Source organism: Schistocerca nitens, chromosome 3 (assembly GCF_023898315.1).
Source record: "Schistocerca nitens isolate TAMUIC-IGC-003100 chromosome 3, iqSchNite1.1, whole genome shotgun sequence".
Taxonomy (NCBI): Eukaryota; Metazoa; Arthropoda; class Insecta; order Orthoptera; family Acrididae; genus Schistocerca; species Schistocerca nitens.
The window spans coordinates 698272776-698291445 of NC_064616.1; the positions used below are offsets into that span (position 1 = coordinate 698272776).

The window sequence follows — 18670 nt, forward strand, 5'->3', positions numbered from 1 at the left end:
AAATAGAGCAAAGATTCTCCAAGGCTCTCTATAGTCCTTGGGACTAAATGCACTGTTATGAAGCAAGCTCTTCTGTGGTATTTCAAACTTCCAAGAAGCCCAGATACACGTAAGGTATCCATGTTGATCACACAGTCAGTCACTTGTATCTATTTGAAAAGAAACCTACAAAGACTTCATTTGTAGGCTAGTAAGGAAAATGTAGGGAAGCTTGTTGCTAGATTCCATGTTAAAGAAACGTGAGTGCTTGAAATGGTACAAAAGCAGGCAAAACTGCATTCTGCTGTTCTTTCTGTTGACAATGCCATTCTTGAGCTTCCAACTGGTGCTAGTAAACATGGGCTCTAAAAGGCATAACTTGGAGCTATGAGCAGTTGTTCAGTAGAGGAGATGTGTTTCACAGTAGCAAAGTGCTCATAACTCTTCAGGTATGCATTTTAGAGCTCATGTTAACTGGACATTTTTTTCCTTGTTTTGGCCCATACTATGAAAGTTGTCTACCCTGCAGTTGTAGCAACAACAGTACCAGTACATATATTCCACTTTCAGAGGTGTCAGAACGGTTTTCATTTATAACTTTTGATTCATTCATTTCCAGTACAGGGGCCATTACCTCATATTGATACATTTATCCTTCTCTACCATCCTAGAAAGTTTGTAACATCTCCACGGACTCATTCTGTAGGTATATGCATTTACAGGTGCTGGCACATATAACTTTGACGCTCTGTAGCATCATTGGATAACATTTCTGGACGTGGGTTCCTGTGTAAAACTTGATCTACTAAGTCCCCACTACAACTTCTAGAAGTGTATAACATGAATTGTGAAACACCCAGTATATGTACACTACTGACCATTAAAATTGCTACACCACGAAGATGATGTGCTACAGACGCGAAATTTAACCAACAGGAAGAAGATGCTGTGATACGCAAATGATTAGATTTTCAGGGCATTCACACAAGGTTGGTGCAGGTGGCGACACCTACAACGTGCTGACACCAGGAAAGTTTCCAACCGATTTCTCATACACAAACACCAGTTGACCGGTGTTGCCTGGTGAAAAGTTGTTGTGATGCCTCGTGTAAGGAGGAGAAATGCGTACCATCACGTTTCCGACTTTGATAAAGGTCGGATTGTAGCCTATCGCGATTGTGGTTTATTGTATCATAACATTGCTGCTCGCTTTGGTCAAGATCCAATGACTGTTAGCAGAATATGGAATCGGTGGGTTTAGGAGGGTAATACGGAATGCCGTGCTGGATCCCATCAGCCTCGTATCACTAGCAGTCGAGATGACAGGCATCTTATCCACGTGGCTGTAACGGATCGTGCAGCCATGTCTTGATCCCTCAGTCAACAGATGCAGACGTTTGCAAGACAACAACCATCCGCACGAACAGTTCGACGATGTTTGCAGCAGCATGGACTATCAGCTCGGAGACCATGGCTGCGGTTACCCTTGATGCTGCATCACAGACAGGAGCACCTGCGATGGTGTACCCAATGATGAACCTGGGTGCACGAATGGCAAAACGTCATGTTTTCGGATCAATCCAGGTTCTGTTTACAGCATCATGAGTCACATCCGTGGTTGGCGACATCGCGGTGAACCCACATTGGAAGCGTTTATTCGTCATCGCCATACTGACGTCACCCAGCGTGATGGTATGGGGTGTCATTGGTTACATGTCTCGGTCACCTCTTGTTCACATTGATGGCACTTTGAACAGTGGATGTTACATTTCAGATGTGTTACAACCCGTGGCTCTACCCTTCATTCGATCCCTGCAAAACACTACATTTCAGCAGGATAATGCACGACCGCATGTTGCAGGTCCTGTACCAGCCTTTCTGGATACAGAAAATGTTCGACTGCTGCCCTGGCCAGCACATTCTCCAGCTCTCACCAATTGAAAACGTCCGGTCAATGGTGGCCGAGCAACTGGCTTGTCACAATACGCCAGTCACTACTCTTGATGAACAGTGGTATTGTGTTGAAGCTGCATGCTCAGCTGTACCTGTACACGCCATCCAAGCTCTGTTTGACTCAATGCCCAGGTGTACCAAGGACGTTATTACGGCCAGAGGTGGTTGTTCTGGGTACTGATTTCTCAGGATCTATGCACCAGAATAGCGTGAAAATGTAATTATATCTCAGTTGTAGTATAATATACTTGTCCAATGTGTGGTGTCACCGCTAGACACCACACTTGCTAGGTGGTAGCTTAAATCGGCCGCGGTCCATTAGTACATGTCGGACCCGCGTGTCGCCACTGTGTGATCGCAGACCGAGCGCCACCACACGGCAGGTCTCGAGAGACGTACGAGAACTCGCCCCAGTTGTACGACGACGTTGCTAGCGACTATACGGACGAAGCCATTTCTCTCATTTGCCGAGAGACAGTTAGAATAGCCTTCAGCTAAGTTAATGGCTACGACTTAGCAAGGCGCCATTAGCCTTAAATAGCTTGTATATAAAGAGTCACTTGTATCGCCACAATCTCCAGATGTCTCTTCAAGAACGATGTATACAAGGATGTATTAAAAGTTAAGTATATTCCAATGATACGTATTTTCTTTATCACATTCATTAAGTCTCCTGTTTCAGACCTCACTCCATCCTTCGTGAGTTAGCGCGTGCGTCTTGGCCGCCTCTTTCAATTAGTGTGCGTAGTGTTGGCAAGTCTGCCGACACTACACAATGAATACCCGTTTATCATCTGCATTTCTGTTTGGCGTAACAATTTTAATGCCCAAGAGTGAATCACATTTCCACACTGAAAGTGACAGTGTTGAGAATTTTTTTCCATAATTCACTGATGTCATAACTACTGTGATCTTATTACAAAAATACCATCTGAAGACCCATTACAGATCAGCAAAAAAATAAACACTAGCACTGTTTTCATTCTTCAGCACTGTCTTAACCTTCCACCTGAATACCATGTGGCAATTCATTATAGACCAAATACTAAAACAAAAATGTCTAGAGAGTCCACTGTAATCACTGTAATTACCCCAAACATAATTGGAAAATTTATATTAGGATCTAGTAGCTAGCACCAACATCTACTTAAAACATTGAAAATATCCACATTCTATGGGAACAGTGGAAGTGTTAAATCATGTTAATGGGATCAGGAGGCACATATGATAATACAAAGAAGGATTCATGAGAAATTTTACCATGGATGGAAATGAGCAGAATGCTAACAGTTGTGTAAATTTAGTCATGACTCAAATAGTGGATGTTTTTTCCAGTGACATTCACTAATGGCATAGTCCCTATCAATTCAGAAAGGCTAGAATAAAATCTTACCTTCAAAGTATCTGATGTTATTGAATTTAGCATATGTTAAAATGAAGGACTAGCTAAGGAACATGTATTTTTTTGTTTTCTCCAAAAAAATTTCTGCTGTTAGAGACAGCCCTCCAAAGATTACACTGCTCATACCATTGTGAAGATGTAAATTTTGGGAAAATTTTAAAATGCTATATCTCTGGAACAGTTCTAGATGTATATATTTTTATTATTATTTGAAAGATAATTGCTTTATGATTACAAAGAAATCCTCCATTTGTACTTACCTGTCAAAGTTCTTTTACTATAGCATTCTGAACTTTTTTATAATTTATGGAAAAAAAATATTTTTTTTTTTTTTTCAAAAATGACAATCCATAAAATTTTGATTTTTTTTCCATTAATTATTGCCATTCCTTGAAAAGGAGAGCTTCCACTTTTAGGTTGAACAGGTTTTATAAACAATTGAAATTTTTGCCATACATAATAGACTCATAAAAATCAAAATCTAGCCTTATTTAACATAATTTTAGTTATGAAAGATGAGTAAGAGATTCATTTTTTCAAGCATTTTAAATGGCTCCAAAATGTATGTGAAAGGTCCAGAGACTTAAAGGTTTCAATGTATACAACTTCTTTCTGTGCACTCTGTTTTGTACTGAAATTAGCCAGTCAATGAACTAAAAATGTGTTCCACTACTTCAGTATCTTCCTTTGATATAGAGTGATGCCTTCGTGTTGAACCAATAGGAAAACATTGTGAATAGGAAGTGAGCACTGATGGCGTTGTTGCTGTCCTTCAGCTGGACACCTATATCCAGCAGCTGGTCCATGTGGTAGTATAAAGTTCACTACAATTTCGTTTAACTCATAACGGATGTCTATAATCTCTGCAACCCACCAGTTACAGTCACACACACATGCCGCAAACATGTGAATCTGAATATTATCATGCTGTCTCTGAGGTGTTGAACAGATGAAATTTCTTCTTTCTTGCTTTTTAAAGTGCATGCAGTATGAGTTCACCCATCACTTTGAGTCCAAAAATGTGTTTTCTGAATTTATTTCACAGGAATATTTTGTTTGTTTGGACCACACTTCTTTTTTCTGCTCATGGAATTCTTCGATTTCTTCTTTGGACAAAAGAATGGGGGCTGTGGATGTGTAAGATTTCACGACTCTCGTAAAATCCTCAGCATTCTGAATTGCAGCTGTATTTGGTCTGGAAAGATTTTTTTGTAGCATGGTGCTTCAGCAGGCCTCCTACACCATCACAAGGCCCCTTCTTGTGACCAGTAGCACTGTATACCCAGTCAGTTGGCACAAGGGACTTACCCAATTCAAACAGCTGCTAACAATTTTTAAAATGACTAGGAGCACCATCAAAAATAATGATGATCTTCTCTGCCTCTGTTCGCAGTTGAAGAATTTTGCACGTTGCTAGCAAAGCATGTTCTGAGTCATGTCCTGTGTCATCACTTATAACTGCAACACTTGTGGTCTTGTTTTGAAAATATGTCACTCCGGTAAAAATTGAAACCTGGTCATTACTCCCACTTGTTGTGGGAGAATTACAAACCAGTTCTCAGCAAAATCACAGTAAAGGACTAAACATAGTTCTTCAGCCTGTACACCCTCTTTCACTTCTGCAATGTGTTGTTGTTGCAATTTCTTCAGATGCTGCTGTGTTACTGCTTTCACTGACCTTTTACCAAGTTCATCAACGAAACTGTCAAAGGCAATAGTTTTCTTTATTAGTTTATTTTCCTCCCACGTCGCATATGTAATTTCTGCTGAGTTATCTGCTACGTCTTCCAGGGCAAGTATCTGTAAAGACAGTTCTCCCTTTGCAGGGAAGTCACCACATTCTTGAAACAAATAAGTCTCTCGCTTTACATCACAGACTACTAATGACTTCACACCCCCAACCAAGGTGTCATATGTCACGTGATCCAGTAAGTTCTTCAAAGTTACCACACAAAGTTAAAAATTTGCACAGTGCACACATAAACAGACATCTCTAGGTGGGTGTGGAACTACCCACTTAGGTCATAGTGCATAATATTTTGATCTTCCAGTATGTGAAGTTGTAAAGTTGCTCTTATAAAATGCAAAAGTTTCTTTAATACTGCGAGTCATGTACCTCTTCACTTTCACAACTTTTTGACCTTCAGCTATTACAGTTATAATGTCTTTTTTGTTGGCACTCTGGCAAGAACAGTCCCATTTATCTTCCAGATAAAATGACTGTACTATTTGAACTTGAGCTGCTTCTGCAGGACGACCATAATAGGTATCTGCTCTTCCAATGACTCCTTTTACAGACCTCACATTTCTTGGTTTGTCTAAAATGCACTTTGATACTGATGGAACGTGGTTCAAAATTGTTTTCTTTGAAAATGTCTCTGGAATAATAGTTAAAACTTGAACATTTTCACTGTAGGATGCACAATATTCAACAGCTGAATTGACATTTGTGAAAAATTCCGGCAAGAGGTGCAAGAGTGCTTTGGTTCATTTTCTTCTGAAAATGGAATTTCTACTTTGAAGAGTGGTCAGTTTTGCTGTAGTGTATTCATCCATAGCTTTAGTAATTTCTCTGCACTTTCTTGATGCATAGAGCTTATGACTCAACTTCACTGACCACAGTTTCTTAACAGGACTAACACCTGCCTCTGTAGTTGACTGATTCAGGGTATTTAATTTTTCCTGTACTGATGCTAAATCTACATCATCTGCACCATGGGAGGCTTCACCTTGTTTAGATACTATCATTGTTGTTATTCTGTCAAAATATTTAGAACACAAATGTCGTCATTGAAAACATCTTCACTTTGAAACAGAGTCATCAAATGAGAACACTTATTCCTAACCTGAAAAAGGTCTGTTTTTTTTTTCTTATATATCACTCTTTTTATGGATATGCAGATAGTCAGCACACTTCACTCTCCTGTGGTCCTCAGTCAGAAGACATTTCAAACAGTCCTCTTCGCATAACACACTGGAACTGTGTCAACTGGCAAATTCCTCACGAAAATGCAATGCTCACTGGATGGTCTCAGATTTCTTAAAAGCCTCTTCAGTAAACAAATTAGCACTGAACAACTACAATACAGAAATCTGCAATGAACAACCACGACAAAGAAACTGACAAGAAACTACAACGAAGTGTAAGAAATAACTGCAACAAAGAAAGTGAAAAGAAATAACTGCAACATGGACAATAGAAATAAACATTGTAACAAAGAAATTAGTAAGAAACAACTTCAATGAAGACATACATTACCCTTCAAAGTTTTAAAAAATTATTTTTTAAAAATAAAACATGTCCAACTCAAAAGTGGAAGCTCTCCTTTACAGACAATATAGTACTACGTGGTACTAATCAACAGAAAAAAAAATCTGATTTTTCTGGATTGGCATTTTTGAAAAAAAAAAACTGTAAATTATTAAACAAAATTCAAGAGGTGACAGTAAAAGAGATTTGACAGATATGTCCAAATGGAGGATACCATTATAATCATAAAGCAATTGTCTTTAAAATAAAAAACTCTAACAAAATATCTAGAACTGTTACAGAGATACAGCATTTAAAAAAAATTCCAAAATCCACATCTTCGAAATGGTGTTCAGTGTCATCTTTGGAGGCCTGTATCTTGGGGCAGGAATTTTTTTGGAGAAAACCAAAAAAATACGTATTTCTTACTTACTCCTGAATTTTAACATATGCTAAATTCAATAACATCCGAGACTATTAAGGTACCCCCCCCCCCCTGCCTGAAGTGATACGAATTATGCCTAATGTCCTTAACATCTGTGACGTGTCAATTTGGAGTATAACTGCAGGATTGACTTCAGTGTCCCATGCCTTTGTCAAATCATTTCAAGTAATTCCAGGGTGGTTCTTAATAGTAGACAAGGGCTGACTCATGCCTGGTTCCTTGTCTGTTACTAAAACATGTGAAACAAAATATTTTTAATCTGTATGTTTATTTTTGTGTTGTTTTTCATTCTGGCATTTGTCAGTTCCAAATGAATATTCTGTTTTCTTTTATTTCACTGATTTTTGTGTAAGCAAAAAGACATACAATAATGTGACACTGACAGAGATGTCTACTAGAATCAAAGTTAAACAAATTTTCTTGTTTACAACGTTTTGACATGTCACAGAAAGAATATAGCAAAGTGCATTTATGGCTATATCTGCGTATTTTCTCCTCCATTTCTAAAGAACTGAAATAGTTCCAAAACTTAAATGTTTTTTATGTTAGTTTTGTTACCATATTTACCTGAATATAAGACTCTGAACATAAGACAACCGCCGGCCGGGGTGGCCGAGCGGTTCTAGGCTCTACAGTCTGGAACCACGCGACCGCTACGGTCGCAGGTTCGAATCCTGCCTCGGGCATGGATGTGTGTGATGTCCTTAGGTTAGTTAGGTTTAAGTAGTTCTAAGTTCTAGGGGACTGATGACCTTAGAAGTTAAGTCCCATAGTGCTCAGAGCCATTTGAACCATAAGACAACCCTCCCCTTTTTTTTAAGAGGCTCCTTGAGAAAAATTTATTTTTTAACATGTTCTGTCTAATCAAAATTACAGACTTTCATTGACATAAGGTATCTGCCTAACAAGTTAATATTACACATATTTTAAACTTATGCCGTTTATTCATTGTCTACATTTTGACAATGCAACGAGAAATAAAATAAACAAAAAGCAGTTGCTTACATTAATTTTTAGCTTCACTGTCGTTTTTGTTTAATTAGCATCACTATTTTTATTTATCACCACCATCGTCATCATCCTAACAGGACAGCTGTGAAACTTATATCTTCATTGCCATAAATATTTATTTCTTCCAGATGTGTTCCAATTTCTGAGGTTGTGTTATGGTGGGACCTGAGAATACAGCTGTTTTTTTCTCTAAGCGCATAACGAATTTCGCTCGTATCCCGATGTGAGAATGTTAAACTGTCTTGAGCTTCTGATCATATCATCTGCCCACCACTCTTTCATTGGCTGTGTAGAAGCAGCAGCTGAAAAAACCCGTATTGTTGCCATCATAACTCACAGTGACCATTGATAACATTGCTCCACGAAATAAGTAAATGTGCCACTGGCCCCAATCTAGGCTTTTAGCGTTTCCTGCAGAAATGTATGCTATTGTTGAGTATTTGATGAATTTTAAAGTCAGTTCTATTCTGAGTACATATGGAATCAGGCAAACTGCAGTTTAGATATGGTAGATTTTCGTAAGAAGCCAAAGTATGCAGTGCAGTTTCCCATGGTTTGCAGCACAACAAAATTTGCTGCTCCTCACCACTTCCCTCCCCGCATTCATCGTTGTTCCCCCTCCAACCCTTCTGTGGTGCTGTGCTTGAGCAATAGTGAAATAACACATAAATAAAAGATCGCAATAATGATTCAGTTCGATTCTCAAACTCAAATTCTCACTGTTCCTGTGATCTTGTGAAATCTGTTGGTACTACCTCCTCAGTGGTCTTTCCACTTTAATGTATTCTTACGATAACAATTTCAGTTAGTTTAATGTGATTTATATAATTTGTTGGACATTTAATTCTGGATTGATTTTCTTTCTCGTTTCATCTTAATGTCACCCTCTTTTTCTAAAGCTGATTAAAAGCTGGTGACTTTTTCCCCAGTATTCTAATAAGTGAACAGCAACTGAATCTCTCATTTGCAACCCACTTGGTAAATATTTCAGTTTCTTATAAGCAACTAGAATATTGACTTGAGGTTCAGAATCAAGTAATGGTTTTTGAAAGACAAGATGAATGTTACCTTAAAAAGATGCACACTTGTATGTAAGGGCATATATGATACCATTCATGTACAAGAACTTTTATTGCAAACCTGTTCAAATACAACAGAAGTTTGTACGTTGATAGAATTTAATGCTGTTTCCTCCTGTGTTTAGCAAAATTGTCAGTTTTAAGCAGAGCATTAGATTATTGCAGTGACTAGTTCAAGATTCTCACGTATCCTATGCACTAACAGCATGAGTCAAATGTCACGTGATTGTTTGAGCAAGGTTGATACTGCATCTAGCACTTTGGCATACCTGGAAATCTTGAATCTATTTCTATGAAAGCATTGTTTGCTCAACTCTAACCTTGGGAACGCCTCGAAATAAATTTGTACGAAACGTCAACAGCCTAAGCTTCACCTGTAAATGTAATATGACGCTGACATAAATCTACTAAACAATGTAAAATCATTGACTTCAGCTACAATAGTTTAATCTGTGAATATTAGATGACCCTACATTTTTGGAATGACAAATTTGGTAAAAACACCTTGTCTTATAATTGGGTGAATTTGGTACTTAGATTATGTTTCGTTTGCACACAAAGATGGACTTGGTGGCTAAAATTCTGCTAACAGTTTAGGACAGATATAAAACCATATGTATTGTTAACTAACATTTGAACAAATTTTCAAAAATTACACTGTTCGACATGGGTTCTATTTCTGATATTAAAGTATGTGCTTCTAGACCATTTTACTGTGGGAAATTCAAATATGTAAACAAAATATCGTTGTCAGGGATACTTTTTATGTAATACGTATATATATGTATATTCACAATTCATGGCAAACACAGAGACGTTATAGAGAAATACGGTTATGTTGCTGCATCCAGTAGTGATAGAACGTATATAATTTCTTGTGCAACAGCAGGTGGGAAGAATCAGACATCATTAGGTTACCCTTGCCACACCTGTGTCATTAAGACCACCTGAAACACCTCATTAACTCGAACGGCGACAGCCGGTCGCTGCCTCGGCAGTAAAGCTTCACGCCTCCTAGGGGCAGTTGCATCGAGTTTACAACAGTGGTGTTAGCCGCAATTTGTGTCAGTCTTAACAAGTGGGTGTTTTGGCTGACAAGTGACTGTCTGTCATATTTCTGAGCACGGTTGAATTTTTTAGTTCCTGTGTGTAAACTGACTGAGCCTGGTGCTGAAGGTAAAACGACTGCTTGTTTTTACACATCAGCGTTCCTCTAGTTCCCTACTATTAATTTAATACAGGTGTATTACCAAAGTGGTATTTTTAAATTTGCAGAAATGCCACGTCATCGTGGATGTCGATATAAGCCGGAAAACTTCTGCTACATCTGTGGGAAGTTCACTTTTGCCAGAAATAGGAAGAAAATTTCTTCAGTCATAAAGAAAGCATACAAACATTACTTTGGAGTAGAGGTAGGAGACCAAGATAAAGAATGGGCACCACATTTCTGTTGTGCTACATGTTACTGCAAACTAATTCAGTGGTGGAAAGGTAAAGAGAATGTGGCGTTGTTTGTTGTTCCCATGGTGTGGAGGGAGCCTAAGTAAGGACCATGTTACTGATTGTTATTTCTGTCTAACAAAAATTCAGGGTTTTACAAGCAAAACGTCGAAGAGGCACATTGTTTACCCAGATCTGCCTTCAGCGAGAATGCCAGTTCAGCATTCCGACAACCTTCCAGTACCTTCAAGAGCTCGAGGTCAAATTCTGAGTGACAGTGAAATAAGTAGTACTGAAAAAAACACAGGTGATGATTCTTTATATCACTGCACAAGTGAGTCATCGCCACATTTGTTAACACAGGCAGATTTAAATGATTTAGTACGTGATCTAGGACTAAGTAAACAAAAGGCGCAGCTGCTTGGTTCAAGATTACAAGAGTATAATCTACTGCACCAAAGTACTAAAATTAGTGTGTTCAGGCACAGAGAACATGCCTTTATTTCTTATTTTTCAACTGACGAAGCACTGACTTTTGCAATGACGTTGGTGGCCTGATGAAAGTGCTGAACTTCACTTATATTTCACTGGAGTGGAGACTTTTCATAGATGCATCGAAAACAAGTCTGAAGGGTGTTTTGCTCCATAACGGAAATAAAATACCCTCTGTTCCAGTATCTTACGCTAGTTTGACAAAAGAGAATTACGAATTCGTACAAAGGATGCTAAATTCATTAAAATACAATGAACACAAATGGAAAATATGTGCAGATTTCAAGGTAATTGCTATGGAACTGGGAATGCAACAAGGCTACAGAAAGTATGCCTGTTTTCTTTGCGAGTGGGATAGTCGAGACCAAAATTCTCACTACGTGAAAAAGAAATGGCCTAGGCGAAGAGGGAAAGTTGGCGAAAAGAATGTACAACGTGAAAGTCTGGTAGCTCCTGAATATATACTACTTCCACCGCTTCACATCAAACTTGGCCTGATGAAACAATTCGTGAAGGCCATGGATCCAACAGGCTGTGGGTTTGTATATCTAGCTACAAAATTACCCCGTCTTTCAGCTGCAAAAATAAAGGAAGGTGTATTTGTGGACCCACAAATCAGAGAGCTGCAGAAAGATGCAAATTTTGAAGCATGTTTAACTGATAAAAAACCGCATGGGACTGTTTCAAGATGATGTCGGAAAACTTCCTCGGAAGAAGAAGAGCTACTAACTACAAAGCAATGGTGAAGGATATGATCAAAGCATATCAGGATTTGGGGTGCAATATGTCTTTGAAAGGTACATATGATGGACTCTCATCTGGACTACTTCACAGAGAGTTGTAGTGACGTATCGGATGAACATGCCGAAAGATTCCATAAAGACATTTCTATCATAGAAAGGCACTATGAAGGGAAGTGGGTACCTTCTATGTTAGCAGATTATTGCTGGAATATCATTCGAGAGAAGAAAGATTCACAATACAAGAGAAAAAAGTGGTGTGCATTACAAGGCAGTGGCTCATTGTTTGTCAATTTTCTGTAATTTCTCATGTCAGATAAATGCTTCAAAGTGTATACACAAAGGTTACTGTGTTATATGTTAGATACCACCCTCCATTAATGTGATGAACTTATAACATCATAAAGATGTGCATTTGTTTATCGAATTTCACCTCACGTTTGCTGCACTATATCAGAAACTGAAAAGAGAAATAAAATTGCGATTACTCATAAACTATCCCTGACAGAAAAAAACCAAAAACAGTTTTCAATTCAGCACTCAAATTACAACTAGGATCACAATACTTTTTATCAGAAATAGAAAAAAAGGTTTTTTTTGTAGAACAGTGTTATCTCGTCATTTTAATGGTAATGTAACATATGAATGTGCACTATTCCATTGACATTCCTTTAATTTTTAGAATTTTGTTAGTTTCTAATACTAACATTTATATTTGCTTGTTTTCTGCTGTTACCAGTATCCAGTCTACATAAAATCAACAAATCATTGTCAGCCAGTCACTTCACTGCAGCATAGTTTCACTGGCCTGTTGTCGTATGATGAAGTATGCTGTACAAGAGGGTACAGTCCGAAAACTTTAGAAGAGAAAGTAGAGTCAGATCCATCGGTAGTTGTGATATGGAAATAGTGCTGTGATTTAAGAGTAAGTATAGTAACATATATATTTTGGGTTTACTCTTGAGCATGTATGCTAATGTCCATGAAAATTGCATCATCATCATCATCATCATCATCATCATGGGTACAAGGGACGCTTTAACTTTATACCAGAGATAAGGTACAGTACTGTGTATAAATAATTAGCATTGCAGAGCCATAGATCATTTTTGGCTTTCAGATATAATTATGACATGGAGCCTCCATTTGCTTCAGTTAGAGCTGCTGGACATATCAGGCCAACATAGATGGCAAGGAAGCAGTGGCTCCTGTCATTATTCAAAGAATGCTTTCACGTTCCTCACCACATAGAGCAGAGCATTGTCCAGCTGAAATACGGCGTGTGTTATTCACTGAAGAAGTAGTACCTAAACCATCCCTAATTTGGATAGAGGTAACCAGATGGCTTCATCTACATCATAATCCGCATGCCACCTAATGGTGTGTGGTGGAGGGTACTTTTTGAACCACTAATTGAGCCCCTCCAACCCTGTTCCACTCACGAACAGTACATGGGAAGAATGATTGTCAGTAAGCCTCTGTGTTGGCTCTAATTTCTTGAATTTTCTGCTCATGGTCATTACACAAGATGTATGTGGCAGGAAGTGTCCAACTTTTCCCAGAAAGTTCTCTCTCAAAATTTCAATAGTAAATCTCTCTGTGATGCACAGTGGCTCTCTTGTAACATCTGCCAATGTAATTTGTTGAGCATTTCCATAACGCTCTTGTGCTGACTCAATGATCCCGTGACAAAACGCGATTCTCTTCGTTGGCTCCTCTCTCTCTCTCTCTCTCTCTCTCTCTCTCTCTCTCTCTCTCTCTCTCTCTCCTGTCATTCCTATCTGGCAGGGGTCCCAGATGAAGGAACAGTACTCAAGAATGGGTCGAACAAGTGCCTTATAAGCCACTTCCTTCATGGATGAGTTACATTTCCTTAAGTTCCTCCGTATGAATATTGAGTTTGGCATCTGTTTTTCCCACTATTTGTTTTATATGGTTATTCGACTTAAGGATGCTGTAGATAGTGCGTAAGATTTTCAAAGAGCTTTTCTTTCAATAGCACACTTGATGCATACTAAGGAATATTGACTATGTAAACAGGTTTGGGAGTTGATTGAAAATTTCGTGACAGGTAGGTAGAGTGCCACCTGCAGAGAGAACTTGTGCTCAAGGAACTGAAATAGGACCATTAGTATGCATATTATGCGTTACCCGCCCGAACAGCCATGCATGTTAAAGCAGTGCAAGTTAAAGCATCACTTATGAGACAGGTAGGTTAACAACGTGGATCAGTGTGCTTGCAAGGCTGGATGTGGTTTTTTGGCAATTTGTCACAGCCAGCTAGGTTGTCCCACCTCAGTTACACAACATACAAACATTTAGAAAAAATTTTCCCACTTTCACTTAAATAACACTCCCTGCAGGCACATAGGGATAATTTCGTTTTGGTGGGGATGGGGTTGGTGGGTTAACAAGGTGACGGCAGCAAGGACATCGACCACCCCTTAAACCAACCATGCCACATCTGCTAGTAACTGTGCTGAACCTGTGACAATGCAGGACAAAGGCACAAGAAAAATAATAATTCCCATTTTGTGCATTAGCAGATGTGGACAATTATCTCTCTATGTACAGACATGTAAATGAAATGTAAAACAGTAGTAGCTTTCAGCTTAACAGTTTGTGAATTACATTAAATAAAGTTTGACCTGCCCACATAACTGAGTGCAGCAACACGTCACTTCTGAGAAGCGGATTGATGATGAAGGATCATGAGCTGACCAGCCTGGGATGTCTTTTTAGGCAGTTGTTCTATATCCAGCTAGGTAAATGCCAGGCTGGTACCCACTTTTAGTGTCAGTTACATTTACATACACACGAGACACAGAGAATCCAGCAACAGCAAGCTACTAACATTACCAAACTGGTAACAGTGCCAACCTGTAGTGAAATGGGAAAAGTCAAAGAAGAAGGAAAGAAGGAGAAGAAAATTGATAAGTCCAGCTGTAGGTTAAGCAAATGGAAGGCTTTGCTTTAGTGATTATATGCTGGGAAACTGAACTAGAACCAATATTGCATAAAAAACACTTGTTCAGTGAGTACTTTAATGTTGCTCAACAATGAGGGATCACCATTCATCTTGAACCAGTAGTGTGTATCGAGCATGTATGGAGGAGGACAGTACAGATGTTCACAGGCTTATTTGGTTGGTGGGTGAGTGTAACAGAAAGCTGAAAAAAAATGGTGGTTATTCAAAAGATGATGATATAAATCACATGAAGGCCAGATACCTCCACACACTGCCCTGGAAACATATCCATGCAAAGGTGACAAAACTCAAGCTTCATGCTTGATACACACTACTGCTGGGTACAGGCAAACACCACCAGTCCTCTGCCTTCTGTAAGCTCTTGCCATGCTTCAGTGACCACTGGATGTTGCAGTGGTGGAACATTGTATGCCTCAGGGATTGGGGATCTTGGCTTGACCACCCAGATCGCGAGGATGGCAAAAACCCCTATAAAAAACACTTCAGTCGCAAGATGTGCTGCATGCCAGTTGAGTTAGAACAGTCATTATTAGGCAACCTTTAGAGAAACTGCTGAACCTCAGTTGTATAAGGCTGACCTAGAGGCACTGGGCTCTGTGTAGGTGGACTCTTATTTTCCCAGCTGCTCATGGGAATGATATGGAACCTTTGAAATTCACTCCTCCTCCTTCCAGTGGAAAGGGTTTACCGCTGGTAGATACGAACACTGAATTAAACAAGAGGGCTCATGTCAGCCATTCCTATAGACTTGGAGATTACACAGAATCTTTCAGTCTCTAGTAACAGAGCACATGCTGGTGGCCAGAATGTGTTTTTTATAGTTAAATGGAAAGATGGCAGCTCTGAGAAAGTTTTACCTTTCTACATACATAAAGGGGGCTTTGCTGGAACTTTAAAATCTGTCAAACACTTGTGAAACGGAACCCTGTTGGTAGAAACGTCTAATTCCAATAAGTGAAGAACATCCTCAGGGAGTATGCAATAGAAAGTGAACTGCACAACACCTTGAACTACAGCAAATGTGTTGTGACTAGCAGGGATCTGGTTGACATTCCCGAAGAAGAACTGATAGCTAAGTGATCCAAGGAAGGCATTGGTAATGTGCAAAACATAATGAAAAGGGTGGATGGCACTGTAGTGAAATAAGACTAGTTTATACTGACTTTCAGCAGCATGAAACTTCCAGAGCATGTTAAATCCAGTTTCCTTCACCTCAGCATGTGGCCTTATTCTCCTAACCCAGTGTGCTAATTGCACTTTGGGCACACCTCCTTAGGTTTTAAGGGACACACGACTTGTAACAAATGTGGTAAGGCCACCCATGAAGGACTTAGTTGTTCATCTCCTCCAAAGTGTGTAAACTGCTCTGAGGATCACCCTGTCTGGAGTAGAGACTGCAGTGTCCTCCTTGAGAAGGTACAGGAGATCAAAACAACTAAGTGTATCTCATACGGTGGTGCCAAAAATATCTACAAGGCCAAGTGCTCATTTGCGTCTGTTCTTAAACAGTCATTTCAGAAGATCGAAAGATCGATGCTGCTACACAAATGGAGGTTGCTAGTGTTAGCAGTAGTGCCTGCGTGTGCCAAAGCACATGCTGTTTAGCAAGCTGGCTGTTTTTGAACACTGTGACAACATCCAGGAATGTGTGGCCCACATTCTACGAGTGATCCATGATCCATCCCAAAGTCCTCAGGTCTTCTTCGGAAGCAACCTGTACCTTGGTGGACAATTAGTGCTGCTTGGCAATCTGGAACAGGCGTGCGGCTCTTTGACGGTTTAATTACCGCCCAAAAGCAGTGAACCTCTCAGCCTTTCAGGTCATGGGAGCCATGGTTCGACTTGTAATTAAAGAGACCAAGAAAAGGCCATGGTAGACGTTCCTGGACTCCATCAATCATTCCACTTGTTCCACAAAAGTATGGGAAGCCATCAGTAGGATTTCCGATAAACACAGTCATTTACCAACAGCAAGCAATGCTGAAATGGGTGTCTTCAAACAGTGCCTGGAAATATCGGATCAGATGGTGGCAGAGCATTTTTCAGTGACTACTGCCAATGCCAGCGTGGATCCGGCATTTCTCTACTACCGTGTGACTGTAGAGAGGGGTGAGTTGGACTTCAAAGCCAGCCGTTCTGAGCCCTACAATTCCCCGTTCTCCATGTGGGAGCTGGAATACACACTGTCTGAGACTCATGATACTGCTCCTGGTAACAATCAGATCTGGTACTGCATGCTTACATGTTGCAGTAGTTAATGGAGTATCGCCTTAACAAGCTGTGTAGGAAAGACCCTGGAGCGAATGGTTAACCATTGTCTGATCTGGTTGTTAGAGACCAGACAACTTCTTAGCCACTCTCTGTGGATTTTGGAGATTTCTGTCCACTGTCGACATCCTGATCCTGCTATAGAAGTGGCTATTCAGCAGGCTTCCCTAAATAAACATCACTGTCTTGGTATCTTATTTGATATCAGTAAGGCGTAGGACACTACTTGAAGACACAGTATTATCATGCAGCTCCATCGATGGGGCTTTCGTTCAACTCTCCATCTTCATACAGTCTTTCCTGTCTAAGTGGTTTTTTACATCCTGCATTGGTGGCACTGTGTCAGATTGTTTTGAGCAGGAGAATGGTGTCCTTCAGGGCAGTGTTTTAAATGTTACCCTCTTTGCCATAGCTATATACAGTATCACATCTACGGTGTGGAGTTCTGTACAATACTCCTTAGTTGTGGATGATTTTGCTGTTTTCTGTTCCTCCTCCAGTATTGCAACAGCAACTCACCAGTTATAACATACAGTGCAGAGATTAGAGGAATGGGCTGCAAAGTGGTTTTCAGTTTTTCACAGGTTATATAAATCTTTGTGTGTGTGTGTGTGTGTGTGTGTGTGTGTGTGTGTGTGTGTTGGGAGGGGGGGGAGTGGGGGTTGGTGGGTGTGCACTTGATCATTTTAACCATTCTTGCCATATTTTTATTTTACCTGACTTGGAGATGCGGGACACCATTCTACTTTTGAAAGACTCTAGGTTTCTAGGCTCCATTTTTTACTCCAGATTCTCGTGGTTGCCTCACTGAGAGAGGCCTGAAAGCCTAGACTGAATATCATAAAGTGCCTTAGGCGCAGTTGCTGCGGAACAATAGGGCACAGTTGCTTCAGTTTTATAGGGCTTTTGTACATTCACTGCTAGACCATGGGTATGCTTTGTATGGGTTAGTGAGGCCTTCTTATCTGAAGATTATTGAAGCTATCCACCATGAGGGGTTTAGGCTGGCCACAGGATCAGCCCCATACCCAGTCTCTGGGCTGAGACTGGTGAACCACCTCTTAAAATCTGACCTCAGCTGTGTAACGCTTGTAAGTTCCTCGCAGTGCTCACTTCACCTGCATACCGTACTGTTGCTCACCACTGTTGGGACGCCTTTCCTCAGTCATCTATAACAAGGCCATTTGGGATCCACATTCGGCAAGTGCTTGAGTCAATTGGTGTGGAGCAAGTACGACCCCAGATCTGCGATTTTGACCGTCTGCCACCCTGGTTACTGCAGAGGCCCAGAGTAATTTTAGATTTACTGCAATGCAGGAAGGGTTGCACTCCTGCTTATGTTTTAATATATTATTTAAGAACTTTTTAACTGTGTAACACACCTTTACAGCTGTCTTTACAAATGGGTCGAAACAGGGGGACGTTGTTGGTTGCCTTGTTGTTTTCCCTGATTGTGTCTTCAGGGTCCGACTACCTCAAGACTTTACTATCTTTTATGCAGAATTATATGCAATCTTGTGGGTACTGGAGCAGATGAGACATGATTTGAGTTCTAAATTCTTTGTCGGTTCAGATTCTCAGAGTGCCTTTCGCACTCTACACCATTTGTACCCAGCTGGTAA

The 18670-nt window shown here is 39.9% G+C and overlaps 1 protein-coding gene across 8 annotated transcripts in view; it reads left to right on the forward strand.

Moving 5' to 3' along the window:
* The window catches only part of LOC126248668 (GATOR complex protein NPRL2), a 171391-nt gene that overhangs the window by 139979 nt on the left and 12742 nt on the right, over positions 1–18670 (forward strand). For all 8 annotated transcript variants that reach the window (XM_049949891.1, XM_049949895.1, XM_049949898.1 and 5 more), the window contains one exon: positions 12531–12716. In XM_049949891.1, the coding sequence (XP_049805848.1) occupies positions 12531–12701 (171 nt within the window). In that variant the 3' untranslated portion in view covers positions 12702–12716. The remainder of the gene's footprint in view (positions 1–12530; positions 12717–18670) is intronic.